At 44.2% G+C, this 23,305-nt stretch overlaps 1 protein-coding gene across 2 annotated transcripts in view; it reads right to left on the bottom strand.

Moving 5' to 3' along the window:
* UBE2Q2 (ubiquitin conjugating enzyme E2 Q2) overlaps window positions 1-23,305 on the bottom strand; it is a 758,043-nt gene that overhangs the window by 262,851 nt on the left and 471,887 nt on the right. For both annotated transcript variants that reach the window (XM_078685153.1, XM_078685152.1), the window contains exon 7: window positions 11,580-11,640. In XM_078685153.1, coding sequence (XP_078541279.1) covers window positions 11,580-11,640 — 61 coding nt within the window. The remainder of the gene's footprint in view (window positions 1-11,579; window positions 11,641-23,305) is intronic.

The raw sequence follows: 23,305 nt of genomic DNA, 5'->3' as shown, positions 1-23,305 counted from the left end.
CTACCCCTGCTCCCTCGAAAGGACTGGCACCTAAACTGTAGTGTGCCAAGCGCCCTTGCCGTGTCCGTATCTTTCTTGATCGTTTGTAAGGCCTCGTCGATTTTCTCCCCAAAGAGGTGTTGGCCATCGTAAGGCATGTCCAGTACCTTAGTTTGGACCTCCTGGCGAAAAGATGTAGCCTTAAGCCACCCCTGCCTTCGCAAGACCACAGCCCCTGCCAGCTGTCTGAAGCCGGTCATTGCAACATCCATCGCACAATCAATAAGTTCCGATGCTGATGTTTGGCCCTCTCTAAGGAGTGATTGAACCTCCTCTTTCACGTGTCTGGTAGCTCTGCCAGATAAGGAGCAATATCCTCCCACAATTGCCTGTTGTAGCGGCCCAGTAGCGCAATGGAATTAGCTACTTTAACAGTCATGGCCGACGTGGTGGAAAAGCGTTTGCCAATACTGTCTAGTTTTCTGCCCTCCTTGTCCGGTGAGCCGACAATGGAGATGACTGATTCCTAGAATTTTTCTGTGCCGCCTGGGTAACCACATAATCTGGCTTGGGATGACCAGTAAGGCAGGCTGGCGCTGTAGTTGGTGCCTTATACTTTTTGTCCAGCCGTGGTACCACTGCTGAGACTGAGGCTGGTGTCTGCATCAGCTGTTTTCCCTGCTCCCATATGTGGTCAATGATAGGAATTGATCTGGTTGTTCTCTTAACCGGGTCTTTAAAATCATACAGGAAACAGTCTGTTTCATGAGATTCCATCGTCATATGTAATCTTTTGGCCGCTCTCTCCACTAAGTTGTGAAATCCGCCTATGTCCACTGGCGGTGAGTCTGAGGTAGTGGGCTCGGTGTGGCAGGAGAAGGAGCGATATAGTCCTCATCATCTCCATGGTCAGACTGGTTATCTTCGACCTTTCCATCCTCCGGTTCTTCAACTTCCTCGTCAGAAGACGGGACATCCTGCACTGGCTCTCTTTCCTGACGGATCACTAATGGTGACGGCCTAGGCCGTGAAGATGGTGTCGGTCCAGATGTAGCTGGATTTGTCCCCGTTGTTGGAGCAGAGGACGATTCAGGAAATCGCTGCTTGTAGTCTTGAATCAAGAACTGCAAGTCTGAAACTATAGACACTGGAAGGCATACCATTGGCGTGACTTGCGTCTGGACTTGTGAATGCTCAGTCTCTTCTGTAAATTCCACTTCATCCCCCACATCATCAGTGCTTTGGCACTTCACTATTAGGTCTGAAGGACTGGTGGCCTGTCCGTACGGATCCACGCCTGAGTCCTCGTCTTGCAGTAGGCAAGTTGGGGGCAACCTTTGCACCCTACTGGGAGACGTTAAGTCTGGTGTTATTGACTTTTTTGTGCCCTTTTTTCCTAGAGGGGTTTGATGCAAACCGTCTGCTGGTGTTAAAGGCCCAGTCGTCGATGGTGGGACCGTAGACGGCGGAATGGCAGTTGACGACGGAGAAATCAGCCCCGATTGCTTCCATAGTGTCGACTATGGCGTCGTCGACGGTGTCGTCGTCGACTGAATATCAATCGTCGTCGACAGAACCTTCGTCGACGGTGCACTCGTCGACTGTGTCCTCATCGTCTTCGGCGACGGCACGCTCGTCGATGGGAGTGTCTTTGTCGACGGCGTAGGCGACGACGGTTTTGGCTTCGTCGTCGACACGGATGTCGTCGTTGACGTCGTCGACGAAATCTTTATCGTCGTCGATGGCTTTTTAATGAGGATAATCGACGACACAGGCTTACCCGCCGTCGACGATGGAGTAGTCGTCGAAGAGAAGGCTGACGACGCCGTCGTCGTCGAAACAGACTGGAGACACAGTCTTCTTCTGCGCTGAGGAAAGCGTCGACGAAGTCGTCGACGACGACTGCGCAGGCTTCCTGAAGGCAGGAACCTCCTTGTCAGACGTTGTGGATTTGCCTCTGAAGACTTTTTGACAGTATTTTTAGGAGGAACGTCTGTAGGGCTAGGGGAAGCAACCCTTGGCCTCTTCAAGGATAATTTAGAGGAAACAGAAGCTATCTCACCGTCCTCTGAAGACTCCAGGTTATCTCTGGTGTTCAGCCTGTTCAACCAGAGTAATAGTCGTCCTTCTCTGTCTTTTAGAGTTTTTGTAGAGAATGTTCTACAAATTCTACATTCTTTTGGAGTATGGTCCGGATAAAGACAGTATAAGCAGGTTTCATGCTTATCATCGACATGGAGCCTCTTCTTACCACAAGAAGAGCAAGCTCTGAAGAGACCCTTCTTCTGTTGATCAGCCATGGTATAACTATGAAGAAAATATCCAATTTCTGTGAAGAAAAGAGTTTAAACAAGGAAAACCTGAGGAGAACTCAGTTGGAGACTCCCTAGCACAACGTGCGGTAGAAAATCTGAGAGACTGAGGCTCCTGACAGGAAGGTTCTAGAGGGAGGTGATAGCTGATTGGCTACCTTCTGGAGTTTGGTCCTTTTTACAAAAGGACATAGATAGGCTACTAAGGCGAGGCCCTTAGGCCTATTTTTCTCTATATATGTCTATAGGATATTGCTTTTCTATGTACCGGAGACTCCCGTCTCGACGACGGGGAATGATTCAGGCATGTGAATCTATGAAAGACACCCATAATACTGGATAAATTCAGAATACAATCTCATCAGGTCCCATGGTTACTTTATATTTTAAACACATGAAGCAAGTTAACCGTAGAGTCTAAGTGGGAGGAATGGCAATTTCACACTGAATAAAAACGGTTTGCACAAAACTTGAGAGAATTCAAATAACGATTAAGGAATCTAAAAAAAAAAAGGTTCTGGGCTGAACGTATTACCAAAGCCAACAATAAATCTGAAGTGCTCTCTGAATTGAGACATACAAAACATTCATGTAGCTTCTCAAATCTGAGCACTGAGGTCACCTGTGTTGTAAAGTAACTGCTTAAGAAACAGCTGTAATTAATACGCTGGTGATTAAGCAAATGCCGTAGAACTGTCACCTGCTGAGTGCATGCAACAAGATCAGTTCAGGAGGCAGTCGCTTTAATGTCTTTTGGAGTGATATGAATAGGTCAAATGCATGTCGCAGTCGTTCTGCTAAAGAATGACCGCTGAGAAGTGTCCATGGTGGACACTATGCTGATGTGGGGCAGCGATGAGATAGGGCCACCTAGGCATGAGATTGACAGGCACTTTGTCCTTCTGCCCCACTTTGTTTTTTTTACACTACTGTAAACAGACTAGATGCAATCAAGGGATCATTGATACCTACCCTGCTCTCTATTTTCTCATAAAAGCAAAAATATTGGTCATTATCTGACCCAGAGCATTATTCACTCAGAATTTCAGTAACCGAATAAAGCCCTATCTAGCTAGATCTAAGGTAACGCTTTTAGGTGATTTTAATTTCGACTTGAAGAAAACATTGTGCCCTGAAACCCAGGTCGTCTTGGAAGTTGTGAACTCCTGTGGTTTCCCTCAGATAGTGAGGAGCCCTACGCATACAGCAGGACACATTTTGGATGGGATCTTCTCTAATGATCCTAGGATAGAGGTGAACGATCCCATTCCAATCTCCTGGTCTGATCATTTTGACCTCCCATTCATCTTGGAAATGCCAGTCTCCCACCTTGACCCTAATTTTAAGAACAGGGTGGAGTTGAAGAGAAACCTCAGACGGGTCAGTAAGGACGATCTTCTTAATAAATTCAGCAACTGTTGCTGCCTCCCTCATGCAGATGTCAATTCCATCTATGACGATTTCTCGTTGGCGGCAGCCTTGGACTCTCTTGCCTCTCTCAAGAAGCACTACGTTGCCAGAAAGCGCCCCATGGTTCTCTGAGAGGCTGAGAAAGCTCAGACAGGTCTGCCGACATCAGGAAAGAAAGTGGCGCAGTGATCCTACCAACGTCGAAAGGGATCTGCATAAACTTAGGTTAAGGGAATATAAGCAGGCTATTAATGATGAAAAGGTCACTTATTATTGCAAGATGACGGCAGCTATTAGATCCCCCTACTTTTTACTCCCTTTTAGCTCCCACGGATAATGTTCACACCGAGGTTTCTCAGGGCCTCTGTGATAAAATGGCAGGTTTTTTCTATGCCAAAATCAAGGACATATACTACTCTCTGGAGAAGTCCAATTCTGCAGGAGCAAAATTAGATCCCCTATTGGATCCTCTGGTAGTACCTCTGAAGGATTGCCGCCTGTGCTCCTTTCCTCATACTGCAAGAGGATACGGAGTTGATATCAGGGGGAATTAGATCTGGCTCTCCCCTCGAACCTTGTCCCCTTAAGATCTTGAAAGTGGGACAAGAGGCCATTGTTCCACCTCTGACCGCCATCCTTAATACCGTCATCTCCTCTGGCCAATTCCCCACCGCATGGAAAAAGGCAGTGGTTAAACCTCTTTTAAAGAAGGCTGCTCTGGACCCGACAGAATTAAAAAAACTATTGGCCTATCTCCCGGTTATCCGTCCCAGCTAGAATCCTGGAAAAACATTTTAACCGTCACCTCAGTACCTACCTGGAGGAATACCAACTGCTCGATGGCTCGCAGCATGGGTTCAGAAGTAAACAGTACGGAGACGGCGTTAACCATTGTTTTTGACAATATTCGACAACAGGTTGATGCTGGTCATACCACCCTACTGATCCTTCTGGACCAGACGGCAGCTTTCAATACGATTTCTCCTCTTAGATTGGTTGGGAGGCTCCAGGAAATAGGGATAGAGAGTTCTGCACTCAATCGGCTTTTGTCTTTCCTCTTGAATCGTTCACAAAGAGTCAAGATGGGCCAATTTCTTTCTGCCCCATATAAATTGTTTTGTGGAGTTCCCCAGGGATCCTCATTGAGTCCTACTCTTTTTAATATTGATGCAGCCCCGCTTGCCAGCGTGGTAAGGTCCTTTGGCCTAGAAGTGTTATCTTTCGGTGATGAAACTCAGATCATGATCTCCGTCACTGAGAGTGTCACAGCCTCAGCAGTAAATTTTAAAAACTGCATGCGCGCGGTGGCTTCATGGATGGTCGAGGACTACCTAAGACTCAATGGGGATAAAACGGAGGTCTTAATTTAGGGAGACAAGAAGGACATCTGGTCGGAGGCTTGGTGGCCTGACACGCTTGGATCCTGCCCTTGCGCCAAAAATCTAGGCATCATCGTTTACTCTTCCCTTTCCTTGGGCCCGCAAAAAATTAGAACGGTCTACCTGTTTTGGGATTATACGAATTCTCAGGTAGATCTTCCGCCTCTCCCTACCCTCACGGAAGAAGGCAGTGGTGGCCCTTGTGGTGTCTAGATTAGACTACCTGTAATACAAGGGGCTCCTACACCGACTTCCAACATGTGCAGAATGCCGCTGGTGATGGGCCTCCCTAAATTCCACTCTGTCTCAGCCACCATCAGAAGTCTGCACTGGTTCCCTTTGGGCAGGAGAATTGTTTTTAAAGCATTATGCCTGGTTCACAAAGCCGTCCACAATATGGGGTCAGAAGGCATCAATAAAATGTTTTGAAGATATCTCCCCAGCAAGGAGTGGAGATCTGCAAGCAAGATCCGGTGACAGTTCCCAGGATTAGGAAAGCTACGTGGTGGTGGTGGGGCGGTGGGGTTTAGGAAGGGGGGGGTTGGGAGGGGTAGGGTAGAGAGCCTTTTCGCTGACCGGAGCTAATTTGTGGAACTCCCTTCCGTCCCCAATTTCCACCTTGGAAATTCACTCCTCATTCTTAAAGACCTGGATTTTCACCTGTCCTAACCTGTAAGCCCTGGTAACTATTTACTTCTCTGACTCTGATCTATCTCCGCAGCGCCTTGATGCCCCTGGGCTAAGTTTGCGCTTTACAAAATTTATATTCATTCATTCATCCGTGACACTCCTCGTACCCTACCAAAAACAAACAAGTGAAAACTTCTACCTACACTACCTCATCTTAGAGATGTGCGTGGTACAATCAAGATATAAACTGTTGTATGCTGCTTCTTGGGTACAGGTTTGCGCTAATTATATCCCTAATATCGGCTGCGGAAATCCGTGTTCCCATCCTCCCACAGCAGAAGCAGAGCCAATGTCAAACTATAGTTGCTGGAACTGACAAACCAAAACAGGACACGTAATTTCACTGAAGGCAAGTTTCTAAATTCTGAAAGCAATGAACATTGATAAATACTATCCACCGAATTCAAATAAACGGAAATAGAGCAGTGTCCTGGATTGTGGTGCTAAATATCAAGTGTGTGTGTCCGCTAGTGAACACAGAGGCTCGCACCGCCAATGCTGTCTGTTCAGCATGCAGATGTGTCAACCCAGGAAATCAATGCTGCAAAACGATGGTAAGCCCTAACAACTAAAATGTGCTTCGCTTGTGAAGTTTGTGAGAACCAGATAAAAGATTCCACTGGAGATATTCACATACAAGAGTCACTCAAAAATATGCAAAAAGTTTTAATGCAAAATATTGCTATCAGCGTGAAAATTTTCTGATTTTCATTGATGAAGGCGTAAAGATTTCTGGCACAGTGAAGGAAACTAGAAATGTACAGAAATCAAGGAAGTTTCTGTGCTGATCACATTTTAGGATACAGGAAACAAGGGGTACTATCATGGCTGATCGGGAAGTGGTAGAAACTTATAACTCAATGTCCACTGCAGATTGTCCTAGAGGATTGCTGTTGGTTTCACATGAAACAGAGCATTGTAAACATTTGCTGTATTTATGCTAGTCACATAAAAAAATTGGCCTGGCTCAAAGGTTTCTCAGAGACCCCTACCACCTATTAGACAGTATTAAAAGCAACACCAGTTAAAAAGTCTTTGCTGTACATTGTGACAAACAATTTACACACATATCCCACGTATGCTGAAAACTTCCAATTTTTAATTTTTTAAGGCATGAGGGAGAATATACAATCTCAATGCAGCAGCTAGTGGTTTTCGGTGATGAAGGCAGCAAATACAGTAATCCATGAAATCCAAAGTCAGTTAAGTGCGGACGCCATGGGCAACAAATGAAAATGTTACTTACCCTGTAAGCATCTGTTCGTGGCATGTAGTGCGGTAGATTCACATGACGTGTATACTTGCACCATCTAGTGTTGGGCTTGGACGTGTACAACTTGTTTTTCTTCTAAGGAAGTCTTTGAGTCATGAGACCCAGTGACTCCACCTATTAGTTGTATTGGGCATGAGCATCGGCTCCATTGTTAAGAATGTTTTTTCCCCACACATACAGCAAGATTGGAAATGGAGCACACAAAATACAGAAAATATATGACTGTGCAAAGCAGAGAAATAAAGTTAACAAAAGAAAGGAGATATCTGCCACAACCTTAGGTAACCGGGGAGGTTGGTGAGTGCATGTGAATCTACAGCGCTACATGCCACAGATAGATGCTTTCAGGGTAAGCAACATTTTCCATTCATGGCATGTGTAGCTGTAAGTACACATCCTCTGCATAGACTGTAAAGCAGTCCTTCCAAAAGCAGTGGCTTAGCCTGAGGACGCTGTAGAAGTCTGAAAGAATGTGGGTAAGACTGTACGGTCAAATCTAGCTTGTTGTCTGGCCAGGACATCCACGCAGAAGTGCTTGGTAAAAGTATGAAGGGTAGACCATGCAGTCGCTTTACAGAGGTCAGCTAATGGTATATTACCTAAGAAAATCTTAGAAGCTCCTTTCTTACACATGGAATGAGGTCTGGGAGGGACAGGTAGAGTTCTTTTTGCTTTGGCATAAAAAGTCTACATAAACTTGAACCACCATCATGCAACACCTGCATTAGAAAGAGCATTCTTTTTGGGGCGTGCAGTAATAAATAGCTGTCAATATAGCGCTCTTGACGTGTGCAGAGTGCATTGTACTACAGTCTCTGGGTGTGGAAAGAAGAGCTTGGACAGCTCATTTGGTTAAGGTGGAAACTGGAGACCACGTTAGGCAGAAATTTTGAATTCGTTTTGGGAGCTACTCTATCTTGATGTACTGAGAAATACAGCTCTTTTAAGGTAAGAGTGTGCATTTCCCTGAATCTTCTGAGAGAGGGGATGGCTACAAGGAACACCACCTTCCAGGACAAGAATTGAAGTGGACAAGAATGACTTGGATCAAAAGGGGGCCCCCTCAGTCTTGTGAGGATGATGTTAAGGTTCCAAAAGGGGGCATGGGCCATCCATGGTGAAATAACCCTTTTGAGGCCTTCTATGAACGCCCTAATGACTGCAATCCTGAATAGTGAAATATGTTGCCTATTCTGCAAATAGGCAGTTACAGCAACCAGATAAAAAGATGTACAGGCAAGTGCTGACTTCTGCAGCTGAAAGAGGGAGGATGCAATATGTTGCACAGACGCGCTGAGTGGGTTGATGTGTTAGCTAAGACAGTAGTGGACGAAGTGTTTCCATTTGGCTTCGTAACAGGCCCTGGTAGTAGGTCGTCGTGCCTCTTTAAAAATGAACACACCATTTTCTTGTAGATTAAGATAACCACAGTCTAAGACCTCAGGAGCTAGATTGCAGGGTTGAGCTGCTGAGAGATGAGGTGTCAGAGTGTTGTTGCTTTGTGTGAGAGGGTCTGGCCTGTTTGGCAGTTTCTCTTGTGAGACTAAAGAGTTCTAGTAGCGTGGAGTACCATGGTTGATGTGCCCAGATCGGAGCAACCAAGATGAGTGGGAGAAATGTCTCTCTCAGCCTCCTGACCACAAACAGTAGATGAGGAGAGGCGGAAAAGTATATGCAAATATGCTGGTCCAATTTATACATAGTTGATTGCCCAGGGACTGTAGGTGTGGTCGTCTGGAGCTCAAGTTAAGGCATTTAACATTTTCAGCTGTGGCAAACAGATCTATATGTGGAAAACCCCAACAGTGAAAGTACATGTATAGGACCTGGGGCTGTAGTTCCCATTTGTGGATTTGTTGATGCATTGTTCGGAGCAGCTCTGCTACATCGTTGTCAATCCCGGGAATGTGCTCGATGAATAGATGAACTTTGTGATAGATTGCCCAACTCCAGATGTTTTGGCCAACACTAGACAGCTGCCCTGAATGCGTGCCCCCTTGTTTCTTCAAGTAATACTTAGCAGTCGTGTTGTCTGTGCATGTTAGGAAGGTCTTATGCTGAGTGGATGGGTATTTGGAAGTAGGCGTCTTTCAGATCCAGGATAGTCAGGAAGTCACATTTCTGCAAGAGTCGTATGAAGTCCTGAAGAGTCACCATGTGGAAGTGCTCCAACAGAACATATTTTTTGAGCAGCCTGAGATCAAGGATGGGCTCTTACGGAGCGATCTTTCTTTGGGATAAGAAAGAAAAGCGAGTAAACACCCTTTCCCGTGGTGTTGAAGCGAAATGGGCTCTATGGCCCCCTTGTCCAGGAGTGCCTTTAACTCCTCGTGAAGAAGGTGCAGATGTTCTGCCGACAATCTGTGATGGTGGAGGGTGAGGGAGGGGGTTGTTTTGTGCTGTTTTTGTCAGTTCTGTATGATATCTAGAACCCAACTGTCTGAGGAGAGTTCTGACTAGTAGGGCAGAAATCCCTGCAATCACCCTCCGACAGGTGTTTTGTGATTTGGGTGGGGTGGGGCTGGAATGGTGAGTTAGTTAAAGTGGAAGAGAGTAGTGGCAAGGGTGTCCTAGTTGTGCTATGAAACTCTGTATCAAAAGGAACATTGAGTGGGCAGAGTTTGAAGGGCCCCTATAGCTTTTGCTGTATCTGTCTTTCTTTATTTTTTAAAGCATCTCACCAATCTGAGGGCCAAAGAGATGCTGACCATCGAAAAGCACATTTAGTAGATATTGCTGTACCCCCCCGGTTTAAAACCAGAAATCCTGAGCCAGGATTGGCACCGCAAGAGATTTCTGGAATTAACGGTGCAAGTGACTGTATCCGCCACATCCAGAGCACAGCAAATGGATGCTTTGGAGATAATTTTCCCCGTTGCCACAAACTGCTGCCCTTTCTCGACGTATTGTTCTGGGAGATTTTTCATCACACCCACCATTTGATCCCAGTGCCTGCAGTCGTTTAGGGAGAGCAAGCGGATGGAATTGGAATTTGCCAATGAGTAGCAGACTGTGATGCCAACCTCTTGCCTCCCCAGTGTCTATCTTCTTGCTCTTCTAATCAGGAGGGGGTGCATCAACGGTGCTCTGGGACTTTGCGCACTTTCGGGCGGTTTTACCACCAGGGAGTCAAGGAGTAACTGGTTATGAATGTATAGATGGATATAGATAGATTGAGGACCTCTTTTAGCATCGGCAAGTATTGTAAGGAGTGCTGGGTGGAGGAGAGGGTTTCCACAAGAAACTCATTCTCTTCTGGCTGCACATGAAGTTTGACATTGTGGAAAGTGGCAACCCTGTGTAGAACTTTATGATATGCAGTGAATTAATCTGGAGGGGAATGCTTAGCAAGGTACAAGTCTGGGTCTGTGTCTGCCAAGGGTTCAATAACCTAATCGTTCCAAGGGTAAGGCCCTGTGGGTCATGAATGGGGCTGTAAGAGTCTCTAGGAATGTCCCTGCCCCCAGAGTGTTAGAAACCCGAAGGTGAGAGCTGTGGAGACTCTATAGGCAACACAGGAGGTGAATAGGAGGAGGAGTAGGGCGAAGGAGGGTTGATGGTCTTCTCAAAAGTAAACTTCCTTTTAGGAGGAACAGAATCCTTCTGCATCTGTTGAGGCTTCGTTAGGATCCGACCAGTGTCTGGCTCAATATGGATCCGCTGTTGACGAGCATCCAGATGTTCAAGTAGTGTATTCCGCCTCTCGTCTATGTGTCTATGTGTCATGGTGGCAGACGCAAGACAATGCGCATGCCATAGTTTTTTGTTATGAAATGCAAAACAGGAGTCCTCTGGCAGTTGGGAGAGAAACAGAGATTGCAGACTTCTTGGAGGTTGGACCTTGGGTACTTGGCGTGACAAGTAGCACAGAATGGAAATGGAGTCCATTTCCATCACAGGGACATTCTCAAACTTGACAGTGGGATTCATGAGGTATATAACATACACAGAGTCAAATGGTTTGCAACGAGGGGACGGATTCGAGGGTCCAGCAAGAACACTACTGGTGTCGAAACAGGGCTCACAAAAATGGCAGAGAAAAAACTATTTAACAATGGAGCCCTTGCGCAATATTACAAATAGGTAGAGTCACTTGGTCCCGTAACCTGAAAAAACACGTTGTATATGTCCGAACCCAATACTCAATGGCAGATGTGTGCACAGCATGTGTATCTATAGCTACACATGCCACTGACATACAGCATCCTTCCCACACAGATTTCTGCAGGAGAAATGACTGCTTTAGTTACCACAGTTGGAAACATTTATCAAGGCAAATATGACCGCCAAAAATTGAGGGCCAAGGCTGCATAATGCTTTTTGCTGATGAATGTTATAAATAATTAACAAACAATCAGTATAAACATATCTAACGGAAAATAGGATACCAAGGTGCTAAAATCCATTATAATAATATTAGTTGTGGTAACAGATGCTAAAGTTAAACTAATAATTCATGAGCTTTTCTTTAAACATAATTCACAAAAATATTTTGGGGGAAAAAAAAAACAGCCATGAAATTGAAAAAATACTTACTTGACAAGTCTTACGTGCCATTCATACAGACTGTCATTTACAAGTTCCACTGAATAAATACCTGTAAAGTAAACAAACAATGTGTTCAAATGCTAATTATCAAGACTCATGGCAAAGACAGAGTAGTACGTAACAAGCATTCCTATAATGACTCCCTAAGGAAGAGTTATTTGTTTATAATCCTAGTTCTGCATTGTAGGAATCATCATTGAGGTCTTAAGAAGTAGAACATTCTAGTGCAAGATCCTGAAACACTTTTGTCCATCTAGAAATCAATTTCTATAGCTGCTTTGATGCGGCGCACATTTTCCCGTTGTGCGGGCGAATTCCACACATGCACACATCGGACGTCTCCCAGCCGCCCGTCGCACACGCCCACCGTGACGCCAGACAGCCGGGGGGGCATCTGACGCATGGAAGAGGTTATAAGGAATTCTGGCACTTTTCAAATATATACATTAAATAAATTATCTGCTGTCAAATTCTCAAATAAACAGTAATAAATTACATAAACACTGCAGCAGAACCCCTAACCTCGCTGCATAAGGAAACTGAATAAATAATGCAGGATTGAAGTAAAATGCAGCCATACTAGCAGCATCCATAAAGAAGTGAAAAACAGACCCAACTCTTAAAAAGACGTCTCCATCCCAGACTGCCTCCTAAGTAAAAAGTTAGGACCATGCTGAAAATCCAGATTATGAAGAGCTATCTATGCTGGTGCCGTTGGATTACAAGCATCAGCGAAAACAGATGGTCCCACACTGTTGGGTGATGATGTAAAGGGTTAATCTGGCACTCACTAATTCCAGGTTTGAGTATAACTCTGTCTACTTAAATGGTAGTGCTCCCAAGGAAAAGGGGAATCACACTACCCCCCTGATTGAGACCACAAATGACCTCTCTGTATCAACAACACACAGCCCATGCACATACTCAAATCCGTTAAACAAATCAAACTGACACGTTTCGTGTATTTCTCCTGATCTTTACTTTTTCTTTTTTTTGCCCAGCCAGCCAACACGTCTTTCATCGTCTAGGGTGTTCCCAAAGACTTCCTATGAGCTGGAAGAGAACATAAGTAAAATTGTAGTGTAATGAGCACCACACATCTATTACATGTGTTTCTCTTTGTCGAAACCCAAACTTTCCTTGGCGACAGTGTAATGTGAAAAATCACTATTTGACATCATTCATAGATATGAAGAACAAAAGTTACTTACCTTTATTCTGTGGTTCCCCAGTATTGGTATCTTTCCTAGATTCACATGACTGAATCATTCCCCGTCGTCGGAGTGGGAGTCCCACGGTACATAAAAACAGCAATAATTATGCATAACGTAGGTACATCATAGTTAGATAGAACCAGGAAGTGAAAAAGCTAGAAATCAATAGGAAAAAATTCCCACTAGCAGGACTCGTCCAAGTCATTATATATAGTCCAAACTACAGCAAATCAGGCGACAGCACCCTCCAGAATGTTCTCCTCAGAGGCTCAGTCGCTCAGATTTTCTAGCACAAGTGTGATCTAGAGTGACAATAAAAAAGCATAAAAGAGCCTCTGAGGGGAGGAGGGTGGGTTGCATGTGAACCTATAAAAGATACCAATACTGGAGAACCACAGATTACAGGTTAGTAACTTTTGTTCTTCTCCAGTATTGGGGTATCTTTCATAGATTCACATGCCTGAATCAGAGCATAGAGCAGTAAATCCATAATGATATTTGTAATATTCTGAACATGACAAACACATGTATATTAGAGGCAATATGTAATCACAGATATAGATCTCTATTATATATACATATATAAAAAATATATATATAAATATATTTAGATATATTTATCCATAAACCATCATATAAGATATGTATGTAAGAAAGTATCAGAAAAGGAGGAGGGAAGAAACAGAGGCTCACCTTTATTTAAAAAGATTACGGAGAACTGCCTGTCCCACAGATGTGTCTGCATTACTGGCAGCCTCCAGACAGTAGTGCTTAGTAATGGTGTGCCTACTGAACCACGTAGCAGCTCTGCCGATTTGATGAAGTGGCACACCAGCAAAGAGAGCAGTAGAGTAGAGTGCGCTCTCGGAGTTGCTTGTAGTGGTCTGCTTGCATGCTGATGGCAGAAATAAATTGCAGCAGAAATCCAACGAGCAATGGATTGTTTGGATATTGGATGTCCTGTACACATCCTTCCATAAGCTATAAATAGCTGATCAGATTAACAAATTGAGGCTGTCCTCTGTAAATAAAATTTGAGACACCTCTTAACATCAAGAGTATGCAAAGTCTTTTCTGCAGGGGATTGAGGATTAGGAAAGAAAGTCTTTAAAATGACCGGTTCGTTGAGATGGAAGTCCGAAAGTACTTTAGGCATAAAAGTGGGGTTTGTGCGAAGCACTACAGAATCACTGGTGAATTGGAGGTAAGGCGGTTGTATAGTGAAGGCTTGAATGTCACTGACCCGCCTAGCAGTAGAGCTACCTTCCATGAAAGAAACTTCAAATCTGTCTTATGAATAGGTTGAAAGGATGGCGCATGAGTTGTGAAAGCACTACGTTCAGATGCCAGGATGGAGGTGGACGGTGGATGGGAGGAAACATGTGAAACAATGCCTTGAAGAACTGCTGAATGATCCTGGAAGAGTAAAGACAATTAGAACCATCCTGTCGGAATCTGGAGACAGCCGCTTTTAAGAATACTTAAAGGGTAGAATGTGAAAGGCCTGATCTTGCCAGATGCAAAAAGAAAGGCAAAGTTTGTTCCGGTTTTGCCTGAATTGGATGGATGTTAGCGGCTTGGCACCAAGGGCAAAATCCTTTCCATTTGAGCCCGTGTGTCTTTATTGTGGAAGGTGCCCTAGCATTGGCTACGACTTCCCTGCAGTCAGAGGGAATGTCTAAGTGAGCAAATTCAAAGTGCTCAGGCGCCAGGCCGCTAAGTGCAGGGATGCAGGATCCGGGTGGCAGATCAGTCAGTTCTGAATGGATAGAAGGTTCGGTATTGGTCGCAACCGAATGGGATCGCATTCGGAGAGGAGGAGGAGTTTGGTGAACCAGAACTGGCGAGGCCACCTGGGAGCTATGAGTATCAGACGACAAGGCTCCTTCATTTCCCGGAGAACCCTGGGAACCAACGGTATCGGTGGAAAAGCGTAGGCATAGATCCTCGACCAGTTCATCGAAAACTCATTCCTGCGCGATCCCTTGTGTGGAAGCCAACTTGCCAAGAATGGGCATTTGCGGTTCAGACTGGTTGCGAACAGGTCCAGATCGTGCCGACCCCACTCCTGGAAGATATGAACCAAAATTGGTTGATGGAGCTCCCTTTCGTGATTGGATATTGTCGATCTGCTGAGGGAATCAGCGAGAACGTTGTTAACTCCCGGGACATATATTGTTGTCATTCTTATGCGATGTTTGATCACCCAATCCCACATTTCCTAGGCTAGTTGAGACAATAGAGCAGATCTTGTCCCTCCCGGTTTGTTCAAGTAGTGCATACTTGTTGTGTTGTCCGTCCAGATCAGCAATGATGCCCCAAGAATGATCGCCGGCAATTCCATGTGGTTGATATGCCAAGTTCATTGTTGAGCATCCCATCTCCCGCAGACTGTTAGTCCTTGTAGGTGAGCTAACCCATCCTTCGAGGGAGGTGTCTGTGGTGACAACGAAGCTTGGGGCTTCTATTAGGAATGAGCTGCCTGCTGTTACATTTCTCTTGCAAGTCCACCATCGTAGAGCATCCTTTATCCGAGGAGTGATGTGGATGAGATCGCCGAAGGATCCAAAGACTTGTAGCCACTGTCTGTGGAGGTCCTCTGGCAGAGGTCTTATCCTGAGACAGCAGTTTGGGATCAGGGGAATGCCAGATGACAGCATCTCTAGAAGCGACTTGAAAAGCCCGACTGAAAAGCACCATCTTGATCGCAGCAGCTGGGCGAGTCTGCAAAGTTTCAGTTGCCTTTCGTTTGAATACAAACATGCACTGGATCCTGAGCTAAAAAGAGTTCAAGTAAGTTCGAAGTATCAAGTCCCAATATTTTAGGTGCTCTTCATTTTATTCTTCATAAAAAATTTCTTTCTTTTATTCAAATGATAGGCTCCAATCTTCATACATTAGGAAGAAAAACAACCGCTGCCAACACGTGTTTCGTCTAGGTCGTTAAGACCACTAGACTTCATCAGGGCTGTAAATACAATATTACAATAAACATAATCACAATCACATTCCACTAGACAGACACTGTTATAAGAAAAGGAAAACTTATCCTATTTACAGTTATATATATCAAAGTGGCAAACGTACAAAGACATCGGTGACCGATTTGTTATAACATTAGCACACACAGTTGTAATTAGTTTACACTAAAATGTCATCCACAATGAAAAGGATATATTGTGATATACGCACAATAAAGTAATAAAACCACCAAGACACCAGTGAGTGATAATTCAATTACTGCACATTGAGGATAACAACCAAAATGTGAAGGGAAAGAACAGTCGAAGAAAATGGTAACCACCAAAAAGGAACCCAAATCAGGATAGTAACTAAAAGAATAGACCCAAATTGCACCCGAAGTCAATGAAAAACCTATCTATAAACCAATAAGTGCCTGCCAACCAACATGCGATAAGAAAGGTCAAATGTATGCTCACCAAATATTATCTAAAAACTGTAGTTCGTCATCAAAGTTCAAACCCCGCTCCACTGCATGGACCCGCATTATCCAACGCGCTTCCTGCTGTCGTAACCTGAGTTCGCGATTCCCACCCCTAATATCAGTGGGCATCGTCTCTATGCCATGGAAGGACATAGTCAGGTGTTCAGTTTGGGCTGAGCATTCCATGGCATGTGCAGCTATCGGAACTCTGTTGTCCCTATTCTTAAGACCCCTGAAATGTTCACTAACACGGTCTTTAAGTTTCCTAATGGTACTCCCAATATAGACTTTACCACATTTACAGAGAATAGCATATATAACATATGTGGTTGTGCAGTCAATGTGGGTTTTGATGTGGTAAGTATCCGAGTCGTTATAATTAAAATATTTAATCCCATGTAGTGACATTCTGCACATACTACAGTTCCCACACCTATAAGAGCCCTTATTGTGAGAGTGTAGCCAAGATATTTTACGAGCAATCCTGGGATAGCTGGGACTAATCATATTTCCAATCGTCACCCCTCTCCGAAAGGTCATAGATGGGTGTGGCAACATATGATCTTTTAAGACGGGATCTGCAGTGAGCATAAACCAGTATTTCCTTAGGATACCATAGATGTTAGTCGACCATAAGTTATAGCTGGTCACAAATCTCACCAGTTTCTTTGTCACAGTATTTTTAGGTCTAGTTTGCAATGTTACGTTAAAGTTTAAACGCCCTGTTTTTAGCTCTACTAATAACATCCTTGTTGTAACCCCTGGATAGAAATCTGTTCTCTATATCATTGGCACATGTAGTAAAATCAGTCTCTTCACTACAATTCCGGCGAGCTCTGTAGAACTCGCCAAAAGGAATTGAGTTAACCTGCGATTTAGGATGTGCACTACTTCCGTGTAACACAGCGTTACACGAGGTCTCTTTTCTGAAAAGTGTGCTGCATAGTTTCCCATTTTGTACATAAAATTTCAGATCCAGAAAAGTTATTTCCGTACAACTGTAATTCATAGTAAAGGTCATGTTGTATACATTGTTGTTCATGTACTTAAAGAAGTTCAAGAGTTGAGTCTCGGTACCCATCCAGATAAACAACAGGTCATCAATATACCTGCCATAGTAATTGATGCAATCGTGCCATTCTGTACCACCAGGGCCCCAGATGTGCTTCGTCTCCATCCACCCCATGTAGAGGCAGGCAAAGGACGGCGCAAATCTGGAACCCATGGCTACTCCGCATTTCTGGCGGTACCAAGTGTCCTTAAAAAGGAAAACGTTATTTTCCAAAATGATTTTAGACATAGCTAGAAGCATATTGGTGTGGTCCAATAATTCTATTGGTCTCTTGAATAAAAAGTATTCCAAACCCAAAATACCCTTGTCATGTGTGATGTTAGTGTATAATTGGGAAACATCCATAGTAACCATTATCATTTCAGACTCCCAGTTAAAGTCATTAAAGACGTTAAGTACGTCCTTGGTATCTCTAATATACGAGGCAAGGCTGGTAACATAGGGTCGTAAGAAAACGTCTACAAATTCCGACAGTTTCTCGGTAGGCCCCCCAATGCCAGACACTATTGGCCTACCAGGTGGACAAGTAATGTCCTTATGAACCTTTGGCAAGGTATATAGGCATGGGAAGCGAGGACGGTCTACTAGTAAGTATTTATACTCTTTGTCTGATAGAATTGTTTCCTGATGACAAGATTTCAAAAACTCATTAATTTTGGCCACTATTCCAAAAATAGGGTTAGAGGGAGATATTACGCGCACTTTATGGACAGGGTGCATATTCACTAACGACTGCAAGGACTGGATGTCCTTCCTCCTTGATAATGATTTGGAGCAAGACGCTTTCTTTTGGAAATTGAGTGAGTGTACATAATGTCACTGATTTGGATTGTCTTTAATGAAACTGTTATTAGGAGATATAGGCAGGCTGGCTAATTGAGCATGTGTGTGCTCACGTTGTTCTATGTTTGTTATAGATCTATAGTTTGAACAATACGCCAATGCTTACTTATTGGAACTTTGCAGTAGATAATATTTGGTGAGCATACATTTGACCTTTCTTATCGCATGTTGGTTGGCAGGCACTTATTGGTTTATAGATAGGTTTTTCATTGACTTCGGGTGCAATTTGGGTCTATTCTTTTAGTTACTATCCTGATTTGGGTTCCTTTTTGGTGGTTACCATTTTCTTCGACTGTTCTTTCCCTTCACATTTTGGTTGTTATCCTCAATGTGCAGTAATTGAATTATCACTCACTGGTGTCTTGGTGGTTTTATTACTTTATTGTGCGTATATCACAATATATCCTTTTCATTGTGGATGACATTTTAGTGTAAACTAATTACAACTGTGTGTGCTAATGTTATAACAAATCGGTCACCGATGTCTTTGTACGTTTGCCACTTTGATATATATATAACTGTAAATAGGATAAGTTTTCCTTTTCTTATAACAGTGTCTGTCTAGTGGAATGTGATTGTGATTATGTTTATTGTAATATTGTATTTACAGCCCTGATGAAGTCTAGTGGTCTTAACGACCTAGACGAAACACGTGTTGGCAGCGGTTGTTTTTCTTCCTAATGTATGAAGATTGGAGCCTATCATTTGAATAAAAGAAAGAAATTTTTTATGAAGAATAAAATGAAGAGCACCTAAAATATTGGGACTTGATACTTCGAACTTACTTGAACTCTTTTTAGCTCAGGATCCAGTGCATGTTTGTATTGACTAACTGTGCCCCCTCGGTGTCGCAGGCTTTGACTCTGGTGGGGTGACCAGAATCTGATCCTTGGAGCTTACAAAATATTGTATCTGTACTTACTTTCTCTCTTCCCAACGCAAATCATCCTCTCTCACCTCTTTCTGTTGTTGTTGCCTTTCGTTTGAAACAAAGGCTTGTGTTCGCAAAGTGTCTATGGTGGCTCCCAAGAACGTTCTTTTTTGCGATGGGACAAGGTGTAATTTGTCGAAATTGATGGAGAGACCCAGAGATTGGAGAAGGGACAAACATCTGAGTGTGGATATTTGCGATTTTGAAAGAATTCGCCTTGATAAGGTAGTCGTCTAGATAAGGAAAAATCTGAATTCCTTCCAGCCAAAGGTGTGCAGCCACCGGTGCTAAGACCTTGGTAAAGACCCGTGGTGGGGACCGTAGTCCGCAAGGCAGGAGCCTGAACTGAAAATCCCGACCAGCCACTCTGAACCTAAAGAACTTTCTGTGTCTGGGTAAAATTGGTATATGAAAATAAGCGTCTTGGAGGTCGAGGATGATCATATGATCCCCGGCGTGAGGAGTTGAAGGATCTCTTGAACAGTTAACATCCGAAAGGACAATTCTTTGAGATATTTGTTGAGGGAGCAAAGATCTAGAATGGGATGCCATTCTCCTGATTTCTTTTTTATCAGAAAGAATCTGGAATAAAAAACGGTTCCTGTTTGCAATCGGGGAGGTACTTCGATCGCTCCTTTTCGCAACATCAAATTTATTTGGGGAAAAAAAGCTCCGAGAGGTGAGCTGGAAGTGGTCCTTTGGGAGGAGAATTCGGAGTGAATTTTACGAACTCTAAAGCATGGCCTCTGGCTACAATTTCCAAGACCCATTTGTCTGTTATGTGTGACCAATTTGAGTAGAAACGGGAGATTCTTCCTCCAACTTTTAAAGGGGTAAGCGGTAGAGCAGGTGGCAGGTATCACTGCTTCTTGGGCGTATCACGCCCGCGGTAAGTCGACTTTCTTCTTTTTTGTGAGTAGGAGGTAGATGGTTGCTGTCTGAAAGATTGTTGGCATTGGGAAGAGTAACGGTTACTCTGATAAGACAGGTATTGTCTTTGCTGGTTATAGCCTCCTCGATTAGGGAAGGATCCGCGGCCTCTGGCCCCACGAAAGGGCGGCTTACGAAACTGAAGCGTTGCGAGAGATCTTGCTGTTTCGGTATCCTTTTTAATAGCCTGTAGGGCCTCGTCGAACATTCTGACCAAAAAGAGATTCGCCATCAAACGACATATCGAATATTTTAGCTTGAACCTCTTGGCGAAACTATGTTTATTTCAACCAACCCTGCCTCCGCCGGACCGCGAAACCTGCCAGTTGTCGAAAACCTGTAGATGCAAAATTCCACTGATGAATCAATAATCTCAGCCGAGATTCGTGCCCCTTCCTGAAGGATCTTAAGTACCTCCGACTTAGCAGGCTCAGGCAACATGTTGATGTAGGGAGAAATGTCCGACCACATCTGTCTATCATATCGTCCTATGATAGCCAGTGAGTTAGCTGCACGGACGGTCGTTGCTGCCATTGACGACACCTTCTTCCCAATAGCGTCCAAACGTCTCCCATCCCAATCAGGAGGAGCTGACAGCGCAGAGGAGGGATTCCACGCTAGTCGTTGAGCTGCTTGAGTGATAACAGAGTCTGCCTTTGGTTGACCAACGAGACATGCAGACGGATTGTCCGGTGCCTTATATTTTTTATCAAGACGGGGCAGGACCGCATGAACAGAAGCAGGAGCTTTTATGACTTTTAGTCCTTCCTGCCAAATGAAATCAATAATCGGAATAGACCGTATTTGTTTTCGCGGTTGATCCTTAAAATCGTAAAGGAAACAATCATCCTTCTTTGTTTCCATAGGAAGAAGAAAATGTGTAGCTCTCTCCATAAGAATGTGAAAACCTCCAATGTCAATAGGAGGAGAGTCGGCAGATGCAGAAATTGAATGAGACGGAGTTTGTATTTGGTGATCATCCCATCCCGTAAGGAGTGATCTGTCGTCCAATTCTCCTTCCTCCCTATAGTCAGAGGTGTGAACGTCCTGCGAGCGGTGCAAAGGAACTGGAGAATGTGGCCTAGGTGACCTCACGGCTGATGAGGATTGAGGAACAGGTGTGGGCGGTAAAGAAGCAGCCGATTCAGATGGGGGAAACGGCGATAATAATCGTCCAACATATACTGCAGATTATTTAGAAGGTCCAAAGGCATTTGGGCCGTAGGGATTGGATCCTTGTATTTGTATTTTTGTATATGTATTTGTATGTTGGATTCATATCACGCCAATCACCTACAGGTCTCTAGGCGCGCGGAAATCGATGGAATTTATAGCATAACCACATCCTGAGCTGGAGTAACCGTTTCCGGGTAAAAGTCATCCTCTTGATCCACATCCTGATATTTAATGAAAAGTTCTGAAGGGCTTCTGGCAGTAGGAAATCTATCCCCTTCATCTGATTCATCTTCATCCTCTCCAGAGTCTAGCAATTGTTTGGTAATCTGAGAGAAACTTTAGCTGGAGAAATGGTAATTGGAGAAAGGACCTCCAACGAAGAACCACGTCTATGTAGCAGAGAAGAAGTCGCAATCGAGGGAGGTAACTGCATAGACGGTGTCGTAGATTGCGTAGAGGTCGCTGCCGGCGTAGATGAAGACCAAACTTGAAGAGCTGTACATGAAGACAATAGTAGCGTCGACTATGCGGGCGTCGACGGAATCATCGTCGACGGGGCGACCTTCGTCAACGAGACATTAGGCGACTTAGCAGTCGTCGACGACACTCTTTTGCTCTTCGTCGAAGAAACGTCAACGGTAGATTTGACCTCCTTAGTCGACAGAACTGGTCTTATGGAGACAGACACCAGCGTCGACGGCAAGCCTGCTAACGACATTATCATCTGTGGCTTTGGCGACGAGAAAGTAGTAGTCGACGTTGTCACCGCGGCGACGAAATACTTAGTCGAAGCAGTTGTCCTTGTCAAGCTCATCAACGAGGGACCCAGTTTCAGAGGTAAATCCTTGTCAGAAACTTGTTTGGAAGCTTGAAATTTCGTACTTTTTCTCGGGGTCTCATAGTCTTACTCTTAGAAGGCGGCACAACCTTTTTTGAAGTAGAAGGCATCTCAGCACTCTTGGAGGAGTGTTGTTTCTTAGCCACCTTAGCCCCAGGAGAAGAAACTTCCACATCAGCAGTCCTCTTCCTAGAGGTAGTCTGAAGAGAGGCAATACTCCCAACCTCAGATAAGGGATTGTCCTGGTCTTTAATCTTCTGTAGCCGCAGAAGCAGACGTCCCTCTCTGTCCCTCCGAGACTTTTGAGTGAAGGTTCTACAGATCTTGCAGTCTCTCACCTGATGGTCAGGATATAAGCAGTAAATGCACTTCTTGTGAGGATCTTCTGAAAACAGCCGGCGCTTGCCACAAGATTCACAAGGTTGGAAGAGAGATTTCTTAGAAGAAGACATCATAGATGAAGAAATTCCAAGGAAGAACTGAGAAAAACTGAGCAGCGCTCAGGGAAACTCACTTCACACGACATGCGGTAGAAAATCTGAGAGCCTGAGCCTCCGGGGAGAACATTCTGGAGGGTGCTGTTGCCTGTTTGACTGTAGTTTGGACTATATATAATGACTTGGACAAGTCATCCTAGTGGGAATTTTTTCCTATTTATTTCTAGCTTTTTCACTTCCTGGTTCTATCTAACTATGATGTACCTACGTTATGCATAATTATTGCTGTTTTTATGTACCGTTGGACTCCCACTCCGACGACGGGGAATGATTCAGTCATGTGAATCTAGGAAAGATACCAATACTGGGGAACCACAGAATAAAGGTAAGTAACTTTTGTTCTTCATATCTATGAATGATGTCAAATAGTGAATTTTTCACATTACACTGTCGCCAAGGAAGGTTTGGGTTTCGACAAAGAGAAACATGATGTACCGATGTTAAGCATAATTATTGCTATTTATATGTACCGTGGGACTCACTCTCCGACGATGGGGAATGATTCAGGCATGTGAATCTATGAAAGATACCCCAATACTGGAGAATAGAAATTCTGCAAGGCTGACAGGACTCAATGGCGCTCTGGATCCGCATCCGAAGGGACGAGGGGATATAAAAAGGAACGGACATCAGTGCACCAAGGTGTCACAGATATAGTAAGCCCCAACGTCAAAACACGAACAGATCTTATGCAGAGGCACAGAACACCAGCTGCCAGAGTGCAAAGGAATTGCTACTGAAAATTCTCTGGATCTAGTCTGGCATCTG

This window comes from Lissotriton helveticus, chromosome 3_2 (assembly GCF_964261635.1).
Source record: "Lissotriton helveticus chromosome 3_2, aLisHel1.1, whole genome shotgun sequence".
NCBI lineage: Eukaryota > Metazoa > Chordata > Amphibia > Caudata > Salamandridae > Lissotriton > Lissotriton helveticus.
Note: the sequence above shows the minus strand (reverse complement) of the source record. Positions and strands in the feature narration are given on the sequence as shown.